The sequence below is a fragment of the Hyperolius riggenbachi genome, chromosome 2 (genome assembly GCF_040937935.1).
Source record: "Hyperolius riggenbachi isolate aHypRig1 chromosome 2, aHypRig1.pri, whole genome shotgun sequence".
NCBI classification, from domain to species: Eukaryota; Metazoa; Chordata; class Amphibia; order Anura; family Hyperoliidae; genus Hyperolius; species Hyperolius riggenbachi.
This window is the reverse complement of record NC_090647.1, coordinates 217253177-217271640: the sequence shown is the minus strand read 5'-3', so window position 1 is coordinate 217271640 and position 18464 is coordinate 217253177. Positions and strand designations below refer to the sequence as shown.

The 18464-nt window shown below is 45.8% G+C and overlaps 1 protein-coding gene across 1 annotated transcript in view; it reads right to left on the bottom strand.

Annotated features, from left to right (window-relative positions):
* Window positions 1-302: 302 nt before the first annotated feature.
* The window catches only part of OCA2 (OCA2 melanosomal transmembrane protein), a 489993-nt gene continuing 471831 nt past the window's right edge, over window positions 303-18464 (bottom strand). Inside the window, exon 24 of the mRNA XM_068268142.1 lies at window positions 303-1953. Coding sequence (XP_068124243.1) covers window positions 1866-1953 — 88 coding nt within the window. The 3' untranslated portion in view covers window positions 303-1865. The remainder of the gene's footprint in view (window positions 1954-18464) is intronic.

The window sequence follows — 18464 nt, the reverse complement described above, 5'->3', positions numbered from 1 at the left end:
TATGGGGTAATGGCCATTTTCAAAATGGAGGATGGAGAATTCCCTTGATCACAGTGGACAAACAGGACGCGGGAAAGGAGAAAGAGATTGAGGAGTAGACTACACGGGAGGTAAGTATGACCTGTGTATGGTTATTTTGACTTTTAATTTTCAGTTCAGGTTTTCTTTAAAACTTTGTGATCATGGTAATTACACACAAAAAACATGATAACAGATGAATGCAATTATGTATAAGCAGATCTACAGTTATAACATTCATTAAAAAAGAAACCATTTTTTTTTTAATTTAACATTCAGTTGGTTTATTATTTTGCTTTTTTTTTTTCTTCATCAGATTTCAGCTTTTTTAAATCATGGTTCGAATGCACAAGTTACATTCAATACATCATAGTATAAAACACAGTAATACGTTGTGTGTATAGGTATGCACACATTCAATAATTATACCTGTAAAAAAAAAAAAAAAAAAAAGCCAGCAGATGCACAAACAATACTACTGGACAAATTAGGCTCAGTTCACATTGGGCCCACTCCTGGACAATTTTTCAAAACAGTCAGCACTCAGCAGTAGGCTAAGAGAAACACAGAACTGACCCATCCAACCTAATAAAAACGCATGTGTCTCTGCATCCCATGTCCTTGTGTGTGTTTTTTTTTTTGCAATGGGCATGTGCGGTGAGGGATGCAGAGACACTGAGGAGAGCTGGGGGAATGAGGCGGCGCGGGGCCAGGAGAGGCGGGTGTGTGCGCGGCGTGCGCGCAAAGGATGAGCGATGACAGACCTAGCCCGTTGTTTTTACCAAGCTAAGGTCAATATTCCTATATAATAAAACCCGTGTGTCTGCGTCGTCCTGTGTCCATGTCCATGCTTCCAGACCTGACAGTTTGCTGACTGTCTGTGAACCTCATTGCATTGTGGGAAATAACAGCTTCTTCCAACTGCCAAGCAAGCAACATCTCCCTGTGTGCATGTACTTTGGACAGCAGTGGGGGACGAGCGTACAGGACGCGTCTGTATACAATTCGTGAGGGTGGGGGGTAGGGGCCGTGACTTAGCGCCCATTTTTTAACAGGTGGACTTTTACTAGTGCTATTATATGAGCCTTTTTACGCATGTTTATTTTCAACGTATCTGGGTTAATCAGTTGCAATTTCTCATAGCACCAACCTGACATGCTCATTTTTTGGGGACATAAGATGTGTTGTCAATCATCTGAGAGAATGACATGCATCTCCTCCTGAGTGCAGCAGACATTACATGGGATCCCCCAGAGCAGTACAGCATACCCCATACTATTTGGATACTCTGACTTCCACAGACTTCGTGTGAACTGAGCCTCAAGCCTGGTACACACACATCCCATTTTGATTGGCCAAATTTACCACCTCCATGTAGCATGAGAGCTTACCTACACAATCTATAGTATTTAAAATATGTTGGCACTCGTACTACATGGAGGTGGTAAAACTGGTCAGTCGTTTGCCAATCAAAATTGGATATGTGAACCAGGCATTAACTTAGGGTTTAGGGAGACTATGGTAAGTCTCTAATATGCCCATTTCTCTTTCCAAACCATAATTCAATTTAATACAACTATATCCAAACTAGCAGGAAAAAAAAACACTGTTAGGGAATGTGGTTTTCCAATGCTAGCTAATAATTAGGAACTCTCTGCCAGTCAATGGCTTTATACCAATTTTATATCAATGATATAAAAAAAAATAAGTAATTCAACCTATTGCTTGGCATTTGTGCTGCTGCTGAAAATATCAGAATGCTAGTGTTTTAACCACCAACATATTCCTTTTTGTGTTTTGCTCTAAATGATATTTCAGAAAATCGGTGAAAAACAAATCTGTGCAGTTTATGCATTCCACTTCAACACCACATGCGAAACCAATAGATAGCTCATTCCAATTGTAGTAGAAACGATCATCATGGGGAATCCCAACCTGTCATAAAAGAACAGAATATATGTTAAAAGGACCCGCAAATATCATGGAAGAATTCTTAAGCTAGGTTTACAGTGAAAGCTGTGTTGTGTTCCCTGTAAAAACGGAAACAATGCAATTGAATAAAAAAGATAACACATGCAATGCAACTTTTAGGTTGCGTACTGTGAAGCATTCAGTTAATGAAAAGCATTCTTCGCTGCCTCTTAATGCACGTTATGCAGTCCTGCATTGCATGTAGTGTGTGGGGATATTGTAGTGCATTGGACATTGCCTAGACTTACTACTGCAGTGCAAATTTCTGTTAAGATGCCTCCATAAAGTCGCAATGCACCACTGACTGTAACCTTATGAATTGATTCCAATAGGCGCTAAACCAACATCAGAGAGTTACTAGTGTAAGAGTAATAAAACATTTCCATTTACCAGATGGCAGTAAAGTTCATCTGATCTTGCTGATCCAAAAAGCATGTACAGCTGTTAATTCAAAGCCCGTGTCAATTTTCTATTGCATTAAAACAAGGTAACTGCGGCTCCATGTTTTAACACCAGGGCTCTCATCCTTTTCAGCCAACCTGATGTACCATTTATTAGGTTATCCCCAAGGCCATATAGTTAGTTTGGTGGAAAAAAAGACATTCATCCAAGTACAACCAGGAAAAAAAATAAAAATAGAACACCATCCCTAACCTGCACATATCTCATTTGATCCAGGGGAAGGCGAAAAACCTACCAAGACCAAGGCCAATTAGCCTTAAAAGGGAAAAATTCCTTCCTGACTCAAGATGACAGTCAGATAATGAACAGATGATATCCAGCGCATAGGCATTATGGCTATAACGGCGCTCAGTGAGTAACTTTGGCGCCGACAGAAGACTGAGCTGAAGTTACTTTTAAACCACTGTAATTTGGCCTCCAGCAATAGCTGAAAGCTGAATTATATCATTCCCCACCATCCAAATCGACCTGGAGGGGGAATAGTAATTAACGCCACTGGGATTTGTGCAGGCGGTAAGCTGTATATCGGCTGTATCCTGCGCCCAAGTCTCCTGGCGGTGATTTCATACACAGTCAGATAAATCCCTTGATCAACTCTTCAGGGAATTACCTAATAATTATAACCGTGGGTGCCCTTCAATGCAAGGAAAGCATCCAAGCCCTCTTTAACCACCCTGGCGGTATGGATGAGCTGAGCTCGTCCAGCAAAAACTTTCAAAAAACAATGAGGAGCTGAGCTCGTCCATGCTGACAGGGCGCTTTCCTGTTTCTCTGCCCCACCGGCTGCATTTTTTTCTCATAAGAGGGATTCCCCAGGATGGCTGGATGCATGTCTGCATGCTGTGGGTAGCGATCTGTGCTCATCTGCCAAGCTTTTGTATTGCCCTCTGATGTATTTATACATGTTAATCAGGTCACCGCTCAGTCACCTTTTTTTCCAAGCTAAATAATCCCAGTTTGTCCAACCTTTCTTGGTAAGTGAGATCTTCCATCCCTCGGATTAAATTTAGTTGCCCGTCTTTTTACCCGTTCCAGGTGGTCAATGCCCGTTCTATAGTGTGGTGCCCAAAACTATATTCCATACTCCAGATGTGGCCTCACAAGTGATTTATACAGAGGAACTAGTATACTAGCATCTCCAGATATTTCCCTTTTTATGCATCCCATAATTTTATTTGCATTAGCTACCGCTGCTTGGCATTGTATACGATTACCTAACTTGTTATAAACCAGTTGTAACGATTTGTGTAAGCAAGAAACAGAGTTTTGATTATTAGGTGATCTGCAGTATCACCTTTAATGCAGATATATACCTGATTATATGGTGATCTGCAGAATCACCTATAATGCAGGTATATCAGACAGTTGATGTGACAGCAATAGCAAGTATAGTGAATGGTGCAACAGTAGTACTGATAGGTTTAGCTATACCTCACCAGAGGAGCTGGTGGGTACTAACAGTACAGCGCCCCTAACCAGAGTCAAGGGCCCTCTGGTGAGAGTAGAGTGGTCAGACTAATCGGGTTGGCAACAGACAGACAGATGCAGTACAAAATCGGAAGGCAAAGACAGGAAGGTTTAAACAGACAGAGTCAGCAGCAAGATCAGACGGGCAGAGGTACAGAATCACTGAGCAGAAGAGTAGTCAGAACCAGTAGCGTCCCTACCATAGGGCGGCAGGGGGCGCCCCGCACCGGGTGTCGGGCGCCCCAGGGGGTGTCATCAAGGCCTCCCACAGAGGCCTGTGCAGGACAGGAGGGGGAAGCAGCACGGAAAGGAGGGGTGGCGGGGAAAGCGGCGGGGAGGGGGGCCGGACCCCCCACCTCCCTCACCTGGGTCCCCTCCTTCTGGCGCTTCCCCCTCCTAATTAGCAGCAGCGGGCAGCAGCGGGCAAGAGGACTTACTCACCTCCTTCCTGCGTTCCAGGCGATGGCAAATAGCATCATCGTCACGTGACGCTGGTCTCCGCCTTCTCCACCGCTCACTGTGCTTCCTGATTGGTGGAAGCACAGTGAGCAACAGAGAAGTCGGAGACCAGCGTCGCGTGAGGATGACGTTATGCGCCGCCGGTATCGCCAGGAGCAGGTGAGTGAGTCTTCTTCGCCGCTCCTGCCCGCTGCTGCTAATTAGGAGGGGGAAGCGCCAGAAGGAGGGGGACCCAGGTGAGGGAGGTGGGGGGTCCGGCCCCCCTCCCCGCCACCCCTCCTTCCAGGCTTTCCTCACACTGGGGGCAACTAAACTAGCTATACTGGGGGCAATTATACTAGCTATTCTGGGGGCAATTATACTAGCTATTCTGGGGGCAACTGTACTGGCTATACTGGGGGCAACTAAACTAGCTATACTGGGGGCAACTAAACTAGCTATACTGGGGGCAGCTATACTTGGGGCAACTAAACTAGCTATACTGGGGGCAGCTATACTGGGGGCAACTAAACTAGCTATACTGGGGGCAGCTATACTGGGGGCCAGCTATACTGGGGGCAACTAAACTAGCTATACTGGGGGCAACTAAACTAGCTATACTGGGGGCAGCTATACTAGCTATACTGGGGACAGCTATACTGGGGGCAGCTATACTAGCTATACTGGGGGCAACTATACTAGCTATACTGGGGGCAACTATACTAGCTATACTGGGGGCAGCTATACTAGCTATACTGGGGGCAGCTATACTAGCTATACTGGGGGCAGCTATACTAGCTATACTGGGGGCAGCTATACTAGCTATACTGGGGGCAGCTATACTAGCTATACTGGGGGCAGCTATACTAGCTATACTGGGGGCAGCTATACTGGGGGCAGCTATACTAGCTATACTGGGGGCAGCTATACTGGGGGCAACTATACTAGCTATACTGGGGGCAACTATACTAGCTATACTGGGGGCAGCTATACTAGCTATACTGGGGGCAGCTATACTAGCTATACTGGGGGCAGCTATACAGGGGGCAAATATACTAGCTATACAGGGGGCAAATATACTAACTATACAGGGGGCAACTATACTAGCTATACAGGGGGCAACTATTGACGATTGAAGTGTTTTGTGGACAGGTCTGCCACACGATTGCATGTATTTTCTGGTCAAATCTGCTACATGATTGCATGTATTTTCTGGGCAAATCTGCTGACATGATTGCATGTATTTTCTGGGCAAATCTGCCGACATGATTGCATGTATTTTCTGGGCAAATCTGCCGACATGATTGCATGTATTTTCTGGGCAAATCTGCCGACATGATTAAACGTATTCTCTGGGCAAATCTGCAGACATGATTGCATGTATTTTCTGGGCAAATCTGCCGACATGATTGAACGTATTCTCTGGGCAAATCTGCAGACATGATTGCATGTAATTTCTGGGCAAATCTGCCGACATGATTGCATGTATTTTCTGGGCAAATCTGCCGACATGATTGCATGTATTTTCTGGGCAAATCTGCCGACATGATTGCATGTATTTTCTGGGCAAATCTGCCGAGATGATTGAACGTATTCTCTGGGCAAATCTGCAGACATGATTGCATGTATTTTCTGGGCAAATCTGCAGACATGATTGAACGTATTCTCTGGGCAAATCTGCAGACATGATTGAACGTATTCTCTGGGCAAATCTGCAGACATGATTGCATGTATTTTCTGGGCAAATCTGCAGACATGATTGAACGTATTCTCTGGGCAAATCTGCAGACATGATTGAACGTATTCTCTGGGCAAATCTGCAGACATGATTGCATGTATTTTCTGGGCAAATCTGCCGACATGATTGAACGTATTCTCTGGGCAAATCTGCCGACATGATTGCATGTATTTTCTGGGCAAATCTGCCGACATGATTGAACGTATTCTCTGGGCAAATCTGCAGACATGATTGCATGTAATTTCTGGGCAAATCTGCCGACATGATTGCATGTATTTTCTGGGCAAATCTGCCGACATGATTGCATGTATTTTCTGGGCAAATCTGCCGACATGATTGCATGTATTTTCTGGGCAAATCTGCCGACATGATTGAACGTATTCTCTGGGCAAATCTGCAGACATGATTGCATGTATTTTCTGGGCAAATCTGCCGACATGATTGAACGTATTCTCTGGGCAAATCTGCAGACATGATTGCATGTATTTTCTGGGCAAATCTGCAGACATGATTGAACGTATTCTCTGGGCAAATCTGCAGACATGATTGAACGTATTCTCTGGGCAAATCTGCAGACATGATTGCATGTATTTTCTGGGCAAATCTGCAGACATGATTGAACGTATTCTCTGGGCAAATCTGCAGACATGATTGAACGTATTCTCTGGGCAAATCTGCAGACATGATTGCATGTATTTTCTGGGCAAATCTGCCGACATGATTGAACGTATTCTCTGGGCAAATCTGCACACATTACGTGTATTTTCTTGAGAAAACCTGCACAATTATGTGAATTTTCTGGGGAAAGGGTCACCAAAACTTGGGCCCACTGTCTTTGCATTGCACTTTTAAAGGGAACCCGAGGTGAGAATAATATTGAGGCTGCCATATTTATCTCCTTTTAAGCAATACCAGTTGCCTGGCTGCCGTGCTGGTCCTCTGCCTCTAATTCTTTCAACCACAGACCCTGAACAAGCATGCTTGTTTCTGGTGTGATTCAGTTCACTACTGCAGCCAAATAGATTAGCAGGGCAACTAGTATTGTTTAACCTCCCTGGCGGTTTAATTATTTTGCCAGGGAGGCTGCAATGTGGTTTTTTTTTAATAAAAAAAAAAATATTTCATGCAGCCAACTGAAAGTTGGCTGCATGAAAGCCCACTAGAGAAGCTCCGGAAGCGTACTTTCGATCGCCTCCGGCAATCGAAAGTAACAAGATAGGCCGCAATGAGCGGCCTATCTTGTTTCGCTTTCCTCGTCGCCATGGCGACGAGCGGAGTGACGTCATGGACGTCAGTCGACGTCCTGACGTCAGAGCCGCCCGATCCAGCCCCTAGCGCCGGCCGTAACTGTTTGTCCCGGCTGCGCTGGGCTCGGGCGGCTGGGGGGACCCTCTTTCGCCGCTGCACGCGGTGGATCGCCGCGGAGCGGCGGCGATCGGGCAGCACACGCGGCTGGCAAAGTGCCGGCTGCGTGTGCTGCTTTTTACAGAATTGAAATCGGCCCAGCAGGGCCTGAGCGGCGACCTCCGGCGGCATACCCCGAGCTCAGCTCGGGATTACCGCCAAGGAGGTTAAAAGGAAATAAATATGGCAGCCTCCATATCACTCTCACCCGGGTTCACGTCAAATTACAGTTAGCTCCGCCCTAATCCGGTCATGGCCACGCCCATTTTTTTGCCGCGGCGCCGCATGTTGTAGCGCCACCCATTTTTTGCCCCTTTACTTTTTTTTGGGGGGGGGGGGTGTCTTATAATACCCAGCACCGGGTGTCAAATGCCCTAGGTACGCCACTGGTCAGAACGAGCCAGAGTCATGCACAGATAATACAGTAATTAATAATCTTTATAGCTATCAAACAATTCCCATCTTGTGTGAAATCCCCGGTTTCCTCCCAGATCAAAGCACACCGGAACTATCTAAGGTCTGAGCGCTAACACCAAGTATTCGCAACAGCAGACAAGTTGCGAGTGATTCAGCTTGGCTTATGAAGCAGAGGAGACCCCTCCGTCAAGCCTACTCCTCTCAGCCAATGAGGAGCGGCGAGTGTCTCCTCTGACGTCGGTCAGCTGACGCGCCTCCTCCCCGCATAAAGGTCCTGTCTGTGCTTGCGCACACGCGATAAGGCGACATTGTGTGCAGCTGACAAACCCGTCCTCGGCGTGCTAGACACCCGGGGCACGGATTGATTGCTAGGCAGAGAGCTGGAGGCAGCTGCGGTGGTAGCGCTGTTCACCGCAACTGCCTCTCCAACGTTTGTTACACCAGTATTCCTAAGTCCTTCTCCAAGTCTGTTGTTCCCAGCTGTATGCCTTTTATTTTATATGATGATCTACCATTGGTAGTACGTCCAAGGTACATTACTTTACATTTATCAACATTACATTTCTGGTAGAAATTGTGTCTCTCTCTAAAAAGTGACCTTTTAACTTGATGCAGTTTCGAGAAGAGGGTAATTATAATCATAAAGGTACATACAAATGTATTGTGTGGCAGTGTATTGTAACCCAATTCCGGTTTTATATTTTGATTTTATAAAGTTTAGTGATACTTTTGACTTTGTGGCCAGATCCAATCAATCTCTGCATTTTAGTTCAACGCATTTTTAGAGAGACTGCTGGACTGTATTCCTTTATGATGTCTAGTCAAAATGTTGGGAATCTTTTTGCCTTCAGTGGCCTTTTTTTGCGTAAATTTAGCCATAGGCAGGTGAAACATGTAGGTGTGTGTTTCTTTGACTTAAAGAATGACAATAGCACGTATTAAAACGTCATGTTTTAGCCTATTAACGGCAACATGACATTTTAATACATTGCGCGTTCCCGCCGCCGCTCTGCACGTGTGCGCGCAACTACCACCGCCATTTCCATTGGGATCCCGTGTTAAGTGATTGGGGTCCTCTACCCAATAGCAATGCCTGGAGTGAATGGACGTGACCGCGAACAACGGCCACCTCCATTCACAAAACAGGAAACTATTACAGTTACTATAGTGTAAAAAAAAAAAAAAAAAAGTGATCACTTCCTATAACAGGAGAGTGTTCACTAGCACCAACTTGTGGCCAAAAAGTATATTACACATACAGGCACATAACATGTACATACACTATATTAACCAGTTCACATCCTAACTACAGTATAATCACGTCGTAAGTGGCTCACGAAAGCCACACGACGTGATTATAAGTCACTTAACTTTAATGAACACAGCGTGCGTGCTGGCACGCGCCTGGGCTCATTTATCCCCCTCGCTCTAACTACACTAATTAAGGATTCCCTCCCGGGAGTCCGATCCTCCCATCCTCCCATCTCCGCTCGATCCCCTTTATTTGAGCACCCCCCCCCCTTTTTCCCCCATGCTGCAATGCAGGATAAGCATGAAAACAACATACCTCACCTCGTTCCAGCATGCGATCAGCCTCCCCTCTGTGCATTACCGCTGCCTGTCATTATGCCAAACGGATCGTGTCCCGGCTTGTTGACGTCATCAAGCCGGGACCCGATCCGTTCGGCATTAAGACACAGGCAGCGGTGATGCACGGAGGGGAGGCTGATCGCGCTGGAAGGAGGTGAGGTATGGGGTTTTCATGCTAATCCTGCATTGCAGCATGGGGGAAGAAGAGGGGGGGGGGTTGGGGGGTCAGCATTTCACCACACATGGCTATCTGCGGGGGGGGGGGGGGGGTGACACATGGCTATCTATAGGGAAGGGGGGGCAGAGGCACATGTTGCTATCTATTGGGGGGGGCGCGCAAATGGTCTGGCCATCTATAGGGAGGGGGGGAATAATGCAGCACATCTGGCTATAAATGGGGGAAGGGGGGGATTAAATACTTCCCGACCGCCCACTGCACAGGGGCGGCCGGAAAGTGGATCCCGCAAGTACTGCCGCATGCGCCCCCCTCGCGCTGTAACCCTGCCGGCCGTTCGGAAGCGCCGGCGGGTTACTAGCACCCGGATCGCCGCATACAAAGTGTATAATACACTTTGTAATGTATACAAAGTGTATTATACAGGCTGCCTCCTGCCCTGGTGGTCCCAGTGTCCGAGGAAGCACCAGGGCAGGCTGCAGCCACCCTAGTCTGCACCCAAGCACACTGATTTCCTCCCCCTGCCCCCTGATCGCCCACAGCACCCCTCAGACCCCCCCTGCCCACCCCCCAGATCCACTGTTTGCAACCAATAACCCCCTTAATCACCCATCAATCACTTCCTGTCACTATCTGTAAACGTCATTTTTTTTATGCCCTTAACTGCCCCCTGCTCCCTCCTGATCACCCATCAGATTCTCCCCAGACCCCCCCCCCCCCCCCTGTGTACTGTATGCATCTATCCCCCTGATCACCTGTCAATCACCTGTCAATCACCTGTCAATTACCCATCAATCACCCCCTGTCACTGCCACCCATCAATCAGCCCCTAACCTGCCCCTTGCGGGCAATCTGATCACCCACCAACACCAATAGATCGCCTGCAGATCCGACGTCAGATCACCTCCCAAGTGCAATGTTTACATCTGTTCTCTATCCTAAACACCCACTAATTACCCATCAATCACTCATCAATCTCCCCCTATCACCACCTGTCACTGTTACCCATCAGATCAGACCTTAATCTGCCACTTGTGGGTACCCAATCACCCGCCTACATGCTCAGATTGCCCTCAGACCCCCCCCCCCCCCCTTATCAATTCACCAGTGCATTATTTACATCTGTTCTTCCCTGTAATAACCCACTGATCACCTGTCAATCACCCATCAATCACCCCCTGTCACTGCCACCCCTCAGATTCTCCCCAGACCCCCCCCCTGTGTACTGTATGCATCTATCCCCCTAATCACCTGTCAATCACCTGTCAATCACCCATCAATCATCCATCACTTACCCCCTGTCACTGCCACCCGTCAATCAGACCCTAACCTGCCCCTTGCGGGCAATCTGATCACTCACCCACACCAATAGATCGCCCGCAGATCCGACGCCATATCACCTCCCAAGTGCATTGTTTACATCTGTTCTCTACCCTAAACATCCACTAATTACCCATCAATCACCCCCTGTCACTGCTACCCATCAGATTAGACCCCTATCTGCCCCTAGGGCACTCAATCACCCCCTCAGAACGTCCTCAGACCCCAACCCTGATCACCTCGCCAGTGCATTGCTTGCATCTATTCCCCCCTCTAATCACACCTTGAGACACCCATTAATCACCTCCTGTCACCCCCTAGCACACCTACCCATCAGATCAGGCCTTAATTTGCCCCGTGTGGGCTCCTGATCACTCGGCCAAACCCTCTGATCCCCCTCAGACCCCCTTCCGATCACCTCCCCAGTGCATTGATTGCATCTATTTTCCCCTCTAACCACCCCCTGAGACACCCATCAATCACCTCCTGTCACCCCCCTAGCACTCCTATCCATCAGATCAGGCCCAATACAACCTGTCATCTAAAAGGCCACCCTGCTTATGACCGGTTCCACAAAATTCGCCCCCTCAGATCACCTGTCATCAAAATTTGTAGATGCTTATACCCCTGAACAGTCATTTTGAAACATTTGGTTTCCAGACTACTCACGGTTTTGGGCCTGTAAAATGCTAGGGCGGTATAGGAACCCCACAAGTGACCCCATTTTAGAAAAAAAGACACCCCAAGGTATTCTGTTAGGTGTATGACGAGTTCATAGAAGATTTGATTTTTTTTGTCAAAAGTTAGCGGAAATTGATTTTTATAGTTTTTTTCTCACAAAGTGTCACTTGTGACAAAAAATAAAATCTTCTATGAACTCGTCATACACCTAACGGAATACCTTGGGGTGTCTTCTTTCTAAAATGGGGTCACTTGTGGGGTTCCTATACTGCCCTGGCATTTTAGGGGCCCTAAACCGTGAGGAGTAGTCTAGAAAAATGCCTCAAACAATTGTCAACAATAGTCCAATGAGCACCTTTAGGCTTTACAGGGATGCTTACAAATTAGCACCCCCCAAAATGCGAGGACAGTAAACACACCCCACAAATGACCCCATTTTGGAAAGTAGACACTTTAAGGTATTCAGAGAGGGGCATGGTGAGTCCGTGGCAGATTTAATTTTTTTTTTGGTCACAAGTTAGCAGAAATGGAAACTTTTTTTTTCTTGTCACAAACTGTCATCTTCCGCTACCTTGTGACAAAAAATAATAAAGAATAAATAAAGAATAATTTGGGATGTCTTCTTTCCAAAATGGGGTCATTTGGGGGGTATTTATACTATCCTGGAATTCTAGCCCCTCATGAAACATGACAGGTGGTCAGAAAAGTCAGAGATGCTTGAAAATGGGAAAATTCACTTTTTGCACCATAGTTTGTAAACGCTATAACTTTTACCCAAACCAATAAATATAGGCTGAATGGGGTTTTTTTTAATCAAAAACATGTTTGTCCACATTTTACGTGCTGCATGTATACAGAAATTTTACTTTATTTGAAAAATGTCAGCACAGAAAGTTAAAAAAAAATAATTTTTTTGACAAAATTCATGTCTTTTTTGATGAATATAATAAAAAGTAAAAATCGCAGCAGCAATCAAATAGCATCAAAAGAAAGCTTTATTAGTGACAAGAAAAGGAGCCAAAATTCATTTAGGTGGTAAATTGTATGAGCGAGCAATAAACCGTGAAAGCTGCAGTGGTCTGAATGGAAAAAAAAGGGTCTGGTCCTTAAAGAGAACCCGAGGTGTGTTTAAAGAATGTTATCTGCATACAGAGGCTGGATCTGCCTATACAGCCCAGCCTCTGTTGCTATCCCAAACCCCACTAAGGTCCCTCTGCACTCTGCAATCCCTCATAAATCACAGCCATGCTGTGAGGCTGTGTTTACATCTGTAATGTCAGTCTCAGCTGCTCCCCCACCTCCTGTCCCTGCCCCCGTCCCTTCACTCGAATCAGCAGGGAGGGAAGGGATGCAGGCGGGGACTGGAGTTCTGCAGGAGTCGGGGAGAGCAGCAGACTGACACTATAGAGATAAACACAGCCAGGTCTGACAAGCTGTTTGTCAGCAGCGTGGCTGTGATTTATGAGGGATTGCAGAGTGCAGGGGGACCTTAGGGGGGTTTGGGATAGCAACAGAGGCTGGGCTGTATAGGCAGATCCAGACTCTGTATGCAGATAATATTCTTCAAACCCAACTCGGGTTCTCTTTAAGAGGGGTAAAGCCCGCGGTCCTCAAGTGGTTAAGCAGCCCATCTGGCAATTTTTTTGGGGGGGTGGGGGTCAAAAGGACACATAGCGTTTTATATGGGGACAGGGGTAATAGAGGCACATTCGGCTATACTTGGGGGGGGGGGGTTAAAGGGGCACACCTTGCTATCCATAGAGGGGGGGGAATAGATGGGTACATCTGGCTGTCTATTGGAGGGGGAGAACAAAGGGGACACCTAGCTGACAATGGGGGTGGGGTATAAAGGGGCATATCTGGCTAACAGAGGGGCACATCTGGCCTTTTTATATAGGGGAGGGGCTAATAGGGGCACATCTGGCTAGCTATACTGGGGGAGATAAAAGGGGCACACTTGGCTGTCTATGGGGGGATGGGGGAGTAAAGGAGCACACCTGGCTATCTATGGAGGGGGGAGGGGCACATCTGGCTAACTACGGGGATGGGAGCTAATAAATGGGCTTAGTTTTTTTTAATATGTGTATGCCTTCAGCGTATATTACAGTTATTTCGGCAAATACAGCTTGTGATTACTGATAAAGTGCAATGCAAAAATGTTTAAAAAAACACACTTTTATTTATAAGTAATATATAGTTGCCATACATTGTACTAGGAACATAAATTGTTGAAATAAACAGGACACGTGGGCAAATAAAATGTGTGGGTTTGATCTACAGTAAAACTTTATTTGCAAACTGTAAGTGTTGAAAACTGAGAAATAAAGACTTTTCATTTTTTATTCTCCTTATTCCTTTTAAAATGCATGCAAAATAAAATAATTCTTAGCAAAATGTACCACCCAAAGAAAGCCTTATTGGTGGGAAAAGAAAAACAAGGTATAGATAATTTACGTGCGATAAGGGCTGATAAAGTTATTGGCTAATGAATGGGAAGTGTGTGAAATGATGAAATTGCTTGGAATTTTTAGGGGGAAAAGCCCAGGGACGCAAAGTGGTTAATAAAATTACACTTTCAAACCCCCCAAAAAAAACTTGTAAAAAAAATCCGCCTAAAATAAATAAATAAATGGATGCCTTAGGGACTCAGCTTTTTTCATCTATATTTTATGAGGGGAAATTAATTTTACTTCATTACATAGTGGCTTGTAATTATGGCCAGAACGAAAAAAAAAAACCAAAACTGAAAAATAACACCTATATTTCAAAATAATATATTGTCGCCATACATTGTGATAGGGACATAATTTAAAGGGTTTAATAATCAGGACAACTGGGCAAATAAAATGTGTTGGTTTTATCCAACCCGAGGTTCTAACAATGCTATCAGCACACAGAGGCTGGGTCTGCATATACTGCCCAGCCTCTGTTGCTATCCCAATCCCCCCTGCGCTCTGCTATGCCCCATAAATCATCACCCAAGCTGTCCACACAGCGTGTCCCAGCCGGTTGTTTACTTCTGTAAGTGTCGGTCTCGCTTCTTTCCTGCCTCCTCCATAGCTCCGGTCCCTGCCTGCGTCCCTTCCCTCCCCTCTGATTGGAGGGAAGGAACGTAGGTGGGGACCAGAGCTATGGAGGAGGCGGGGGAGCAGCAAGACTGACACAGAAGTAAACAGCCGGCTGCGACATGCTGTGTGTTGACAGCTCGGCTGATGATTTATGGGGGCTTAGCAGAGTGCAGGGGGAACTTAGGGGGGATTGGGATAGCAACAGAGGCTGGGCAGTATATGCAGACCCAGCCTATGTGTGCTGATAGCATTGTTAGAACCCACCTTGGGTTCTCTTTAAAGCGGACCTGAACTCAGAACTTAAAAAAAAAATAATAATTTGTTACAACTGATACAAATCCTGCAATAAATCTGCAGGCTCTACTTCCTGCTTTCATGGAAACAGAAGTTGGGTTAACATCCTGTGTTTACAAATTAGTTGCTCTGCCATGGCATCCAGCAGACACAGCTCAGAGGTCAAATTACTGTGGCGATTAGTCACAGATAAGGGAGAATTAGACAGGCTAAACTCTCTAAATTCATAAAGGGTTTACCTTCTGCCCTTTGCATGAGATCTGGTCCACTTTAATAGCCAGAATACAGTTCTGCTGTGCTTCTCTAACAATTAAGGGGAGAAAGTGTGCATGGCTGTGGGGATGGGTTAGGAAGAGAGAGCTGCAATACTACCAACACTTGCTAAGGTGGGGAAAGACGGGTTTTTGTGCTACCCTCATTGTTTTTGGGGTAGGGGAAGGGGTGCTTCATTAGCCACACCTGCTATGTTATGGAGGGGTAGAAGGTGGCCGCACTTATTGTTATGGAGAGAAATGGTGGCTGCATGTGTTGTGAGTGGCATTTTTCTGTTAACACTGATGCACTACCATGTGCTGGGTAGATTTCTTAAGGGTCACATATTCCATATGATCCTTTGGTAGGTTAAGTGTTCATGTCAATGAAATTGGCATAGTACTGCTGTAGCAATATAGAACCTAGTAAAAAAAAACTGACTCTACATGCAGTTTACAGGAAAATCTCAAGGCCAAGGTACATCCTTACAAAGTGCTGCACAAGCATGTTAAGAATACGTGCAAAACATGGAACATTTACATAAATAAGGCCTGGAACTCACTACGAGCTCTTGTTAATGTAATGCTATGGGTGTAAACCCACTTGACTTGAGTGATGTGATTTTATAAAAATCAACCATGGCATTGCATTAGCAAGAGCTTTTTCAAATCACTAGCGCTTAGAAAAGGCTGCTAGTGGGTTTGAGCCCTAAGATCACCTGATCAAAGTGCAGTTAGAAAGTTATTGCCATTGTCCATCACAACATTCCCGATTATGGGCTTATGTGGAGTTAGCCTCCTGTCCACTTGTCCCTGTAAAGCTCACACAATCTCTTGCCCTTCTTTAATTTTTTCCTATTTGGTACACCAGCTTAAGTACAGCCTGAGAGCATTTCAATTGCACTGCAAGGTACCAGCGGAAGCAAATGTGTAATAAAGCCGCATTTTCATTTGGGCACTGGGTGATGTCAATAGGTAGAATATTGGAAGTTCCGGTTACTAATATTCTGCTATCTACTTTGCAATGATGCTTTATTCAGGATTTTCAGGCGAGTTTATGATAAATCATCTGTCCCTAAACAAAACATTTCTACTATGTAATGCCTAACCTTATATTGTAAGGTAAAGTGTGGGGGTCACCTTATACTCAATTTAGTCAAACATTTTCCAACTTATAGCCTTAATGGGGATGGGGGGGGGGCCTTCCACCTACTCCCCCTACCCACAGTGCTGATTGGGCAAGTGTTCTTTACACACTCACCGCCATAAGAGCCGCCTCTCTCCATCCTCTCCCCCATGTGTACTCATATGCAGAGTGCTGCCCACAGCAAATGTGGTCACTCACCGATCTAGTTCCGGGCACAGCATCCTTTCATCACCTTCACCTGCATGCGTTAGTGTAGCTCCAGCTTCCTAAAATCCCATGACTTTGGGAGCCGGAGTTACACTAATGCACGCAGACCAGCGGGCATGAGGAAAAAGAAAGGACACTCTGCCAGCACTGGATCAGTGATCGATGGCTTCCACTCCTGGCAGCACTCTTCATATGAGTACACACGGGGGGAGAGGCTAGAGATAGGTGGTTCTTTTGGTGATGGCGGTGGGGGGACAAATAATACTGCTTAATCGGCACGGTGGAAGTTTAAAAAATTCAAACAATGTTTCACTGGCCACCTGTGACTAGGGATGGTCGGAAATGCCAATTTCCGATTCCGCGGCAATTCCGCAATTGCCAAATACCGATTCTGTTTTCCGCTACCAATTTCCGCATTCCAATGCGGAATTTCATCGCGGAAATTCCGCCCGACTTTAACATCGATTTTCTCAAAAACTATAAGGTCTTTTTGAAAAAAAAATTGTGCATCTTGTTCAGAAGATTCTGTTTAATAAACCCTGAAAATTTGGTGTTTCTAGGACATACGGGGGCTTTGCTATTAACCGTTAAAGTCGGCGGATTTTTCCTGTAATGTAAATGCAGAAAATAGGCAGAAGCAGATTTTCTGCATTTTACATTACAGTAAAAATCCACCGACTTTAGCGGTTAATAGCAAAGCCCCCGTAAGTCCTAGAAACACCAAATTTCCAGGGGTTATTAAACTGAATCTTGTGAACAAGAGGCAAAAAAAGTTTTCAAAAAGACCTTATAGTTTTTGAGAAAATCAATGTTAAAGTTGGGCGGAATTTCCGCGATTTCCTGCGGAAATCCACCTAACGCACTTGCATTACCGATTCCCGCATTCCGATGCGGAAATGCAATTTCCGATCGGAATTTCGGAAATTGCATTTCCGCGGAATCCGAATGAGCATCCCTACCTGTGACAATCATGTACACTTAAGTTAGTCCAGTTGCATGTATGTACAGGGCAGGTGCAGGGGAGGCAGGTGACTTCCAGCTCCAGGCAGGAATAAAGCAATCAGCTGAAGACTCGTACTTGAATATTTTAAAAATTCCAGCTCAAACGTGTCAAATACTGGGTGGAGTTGACATACACAAGGTTGGCTTATATTCGAGTATATATGGTAGTTTTACCAACATTCCACAAATAAACAGGGGTGGTGTGTGCAGAAAATTGCAAACCCTCCTTTCAAGCAGTGGTGCTCACCATGAACTCGTGATCACGGCTTAGCCGTGGACCACAAGCATGTTTTGACTATTCGGCTCTGGAATCCAGATCGTGGATTGAAATTGAACCACGGAACACGGCCACGACATGCCGTGGTTTTTTAAAATCTGGAGCCATTCACAATCGTGGACGCGGCAAAAATCCGTGGTTAGGTCGTGATTGGGTGGAAATGGGCGGAAATGACATCCCTGGGCCAATCAGAGGCCCCCAGCCAGGCCCTAGCAACCAATCATAGGAGGGGAGACTATGCCCTCCCCTCCTGTATATAAAGCGGCGGCCATTACAGAGCTCCGTCCTTGCTAGACTCTGTTGTACTGAGAGAGCATCTCCAGGCCATATTGCAGAAAGCAAGAGCGTTTTTTGTGTCAAAACCCAGCATTTTCCCTACTTCCATTGCTCTCATACTGTACTTGTTAGTTGTGTTTAGTTAGCTAACCTGTTAGTGAGTTTTTACTTCAGTTAGCTGTAGTCAGTGAGTGTAGTCATAGTTAGAGAGTGTACTAGTAGTGATTACTGTGCTTAGTGCAGGCAGGCAGGTTCAGACTG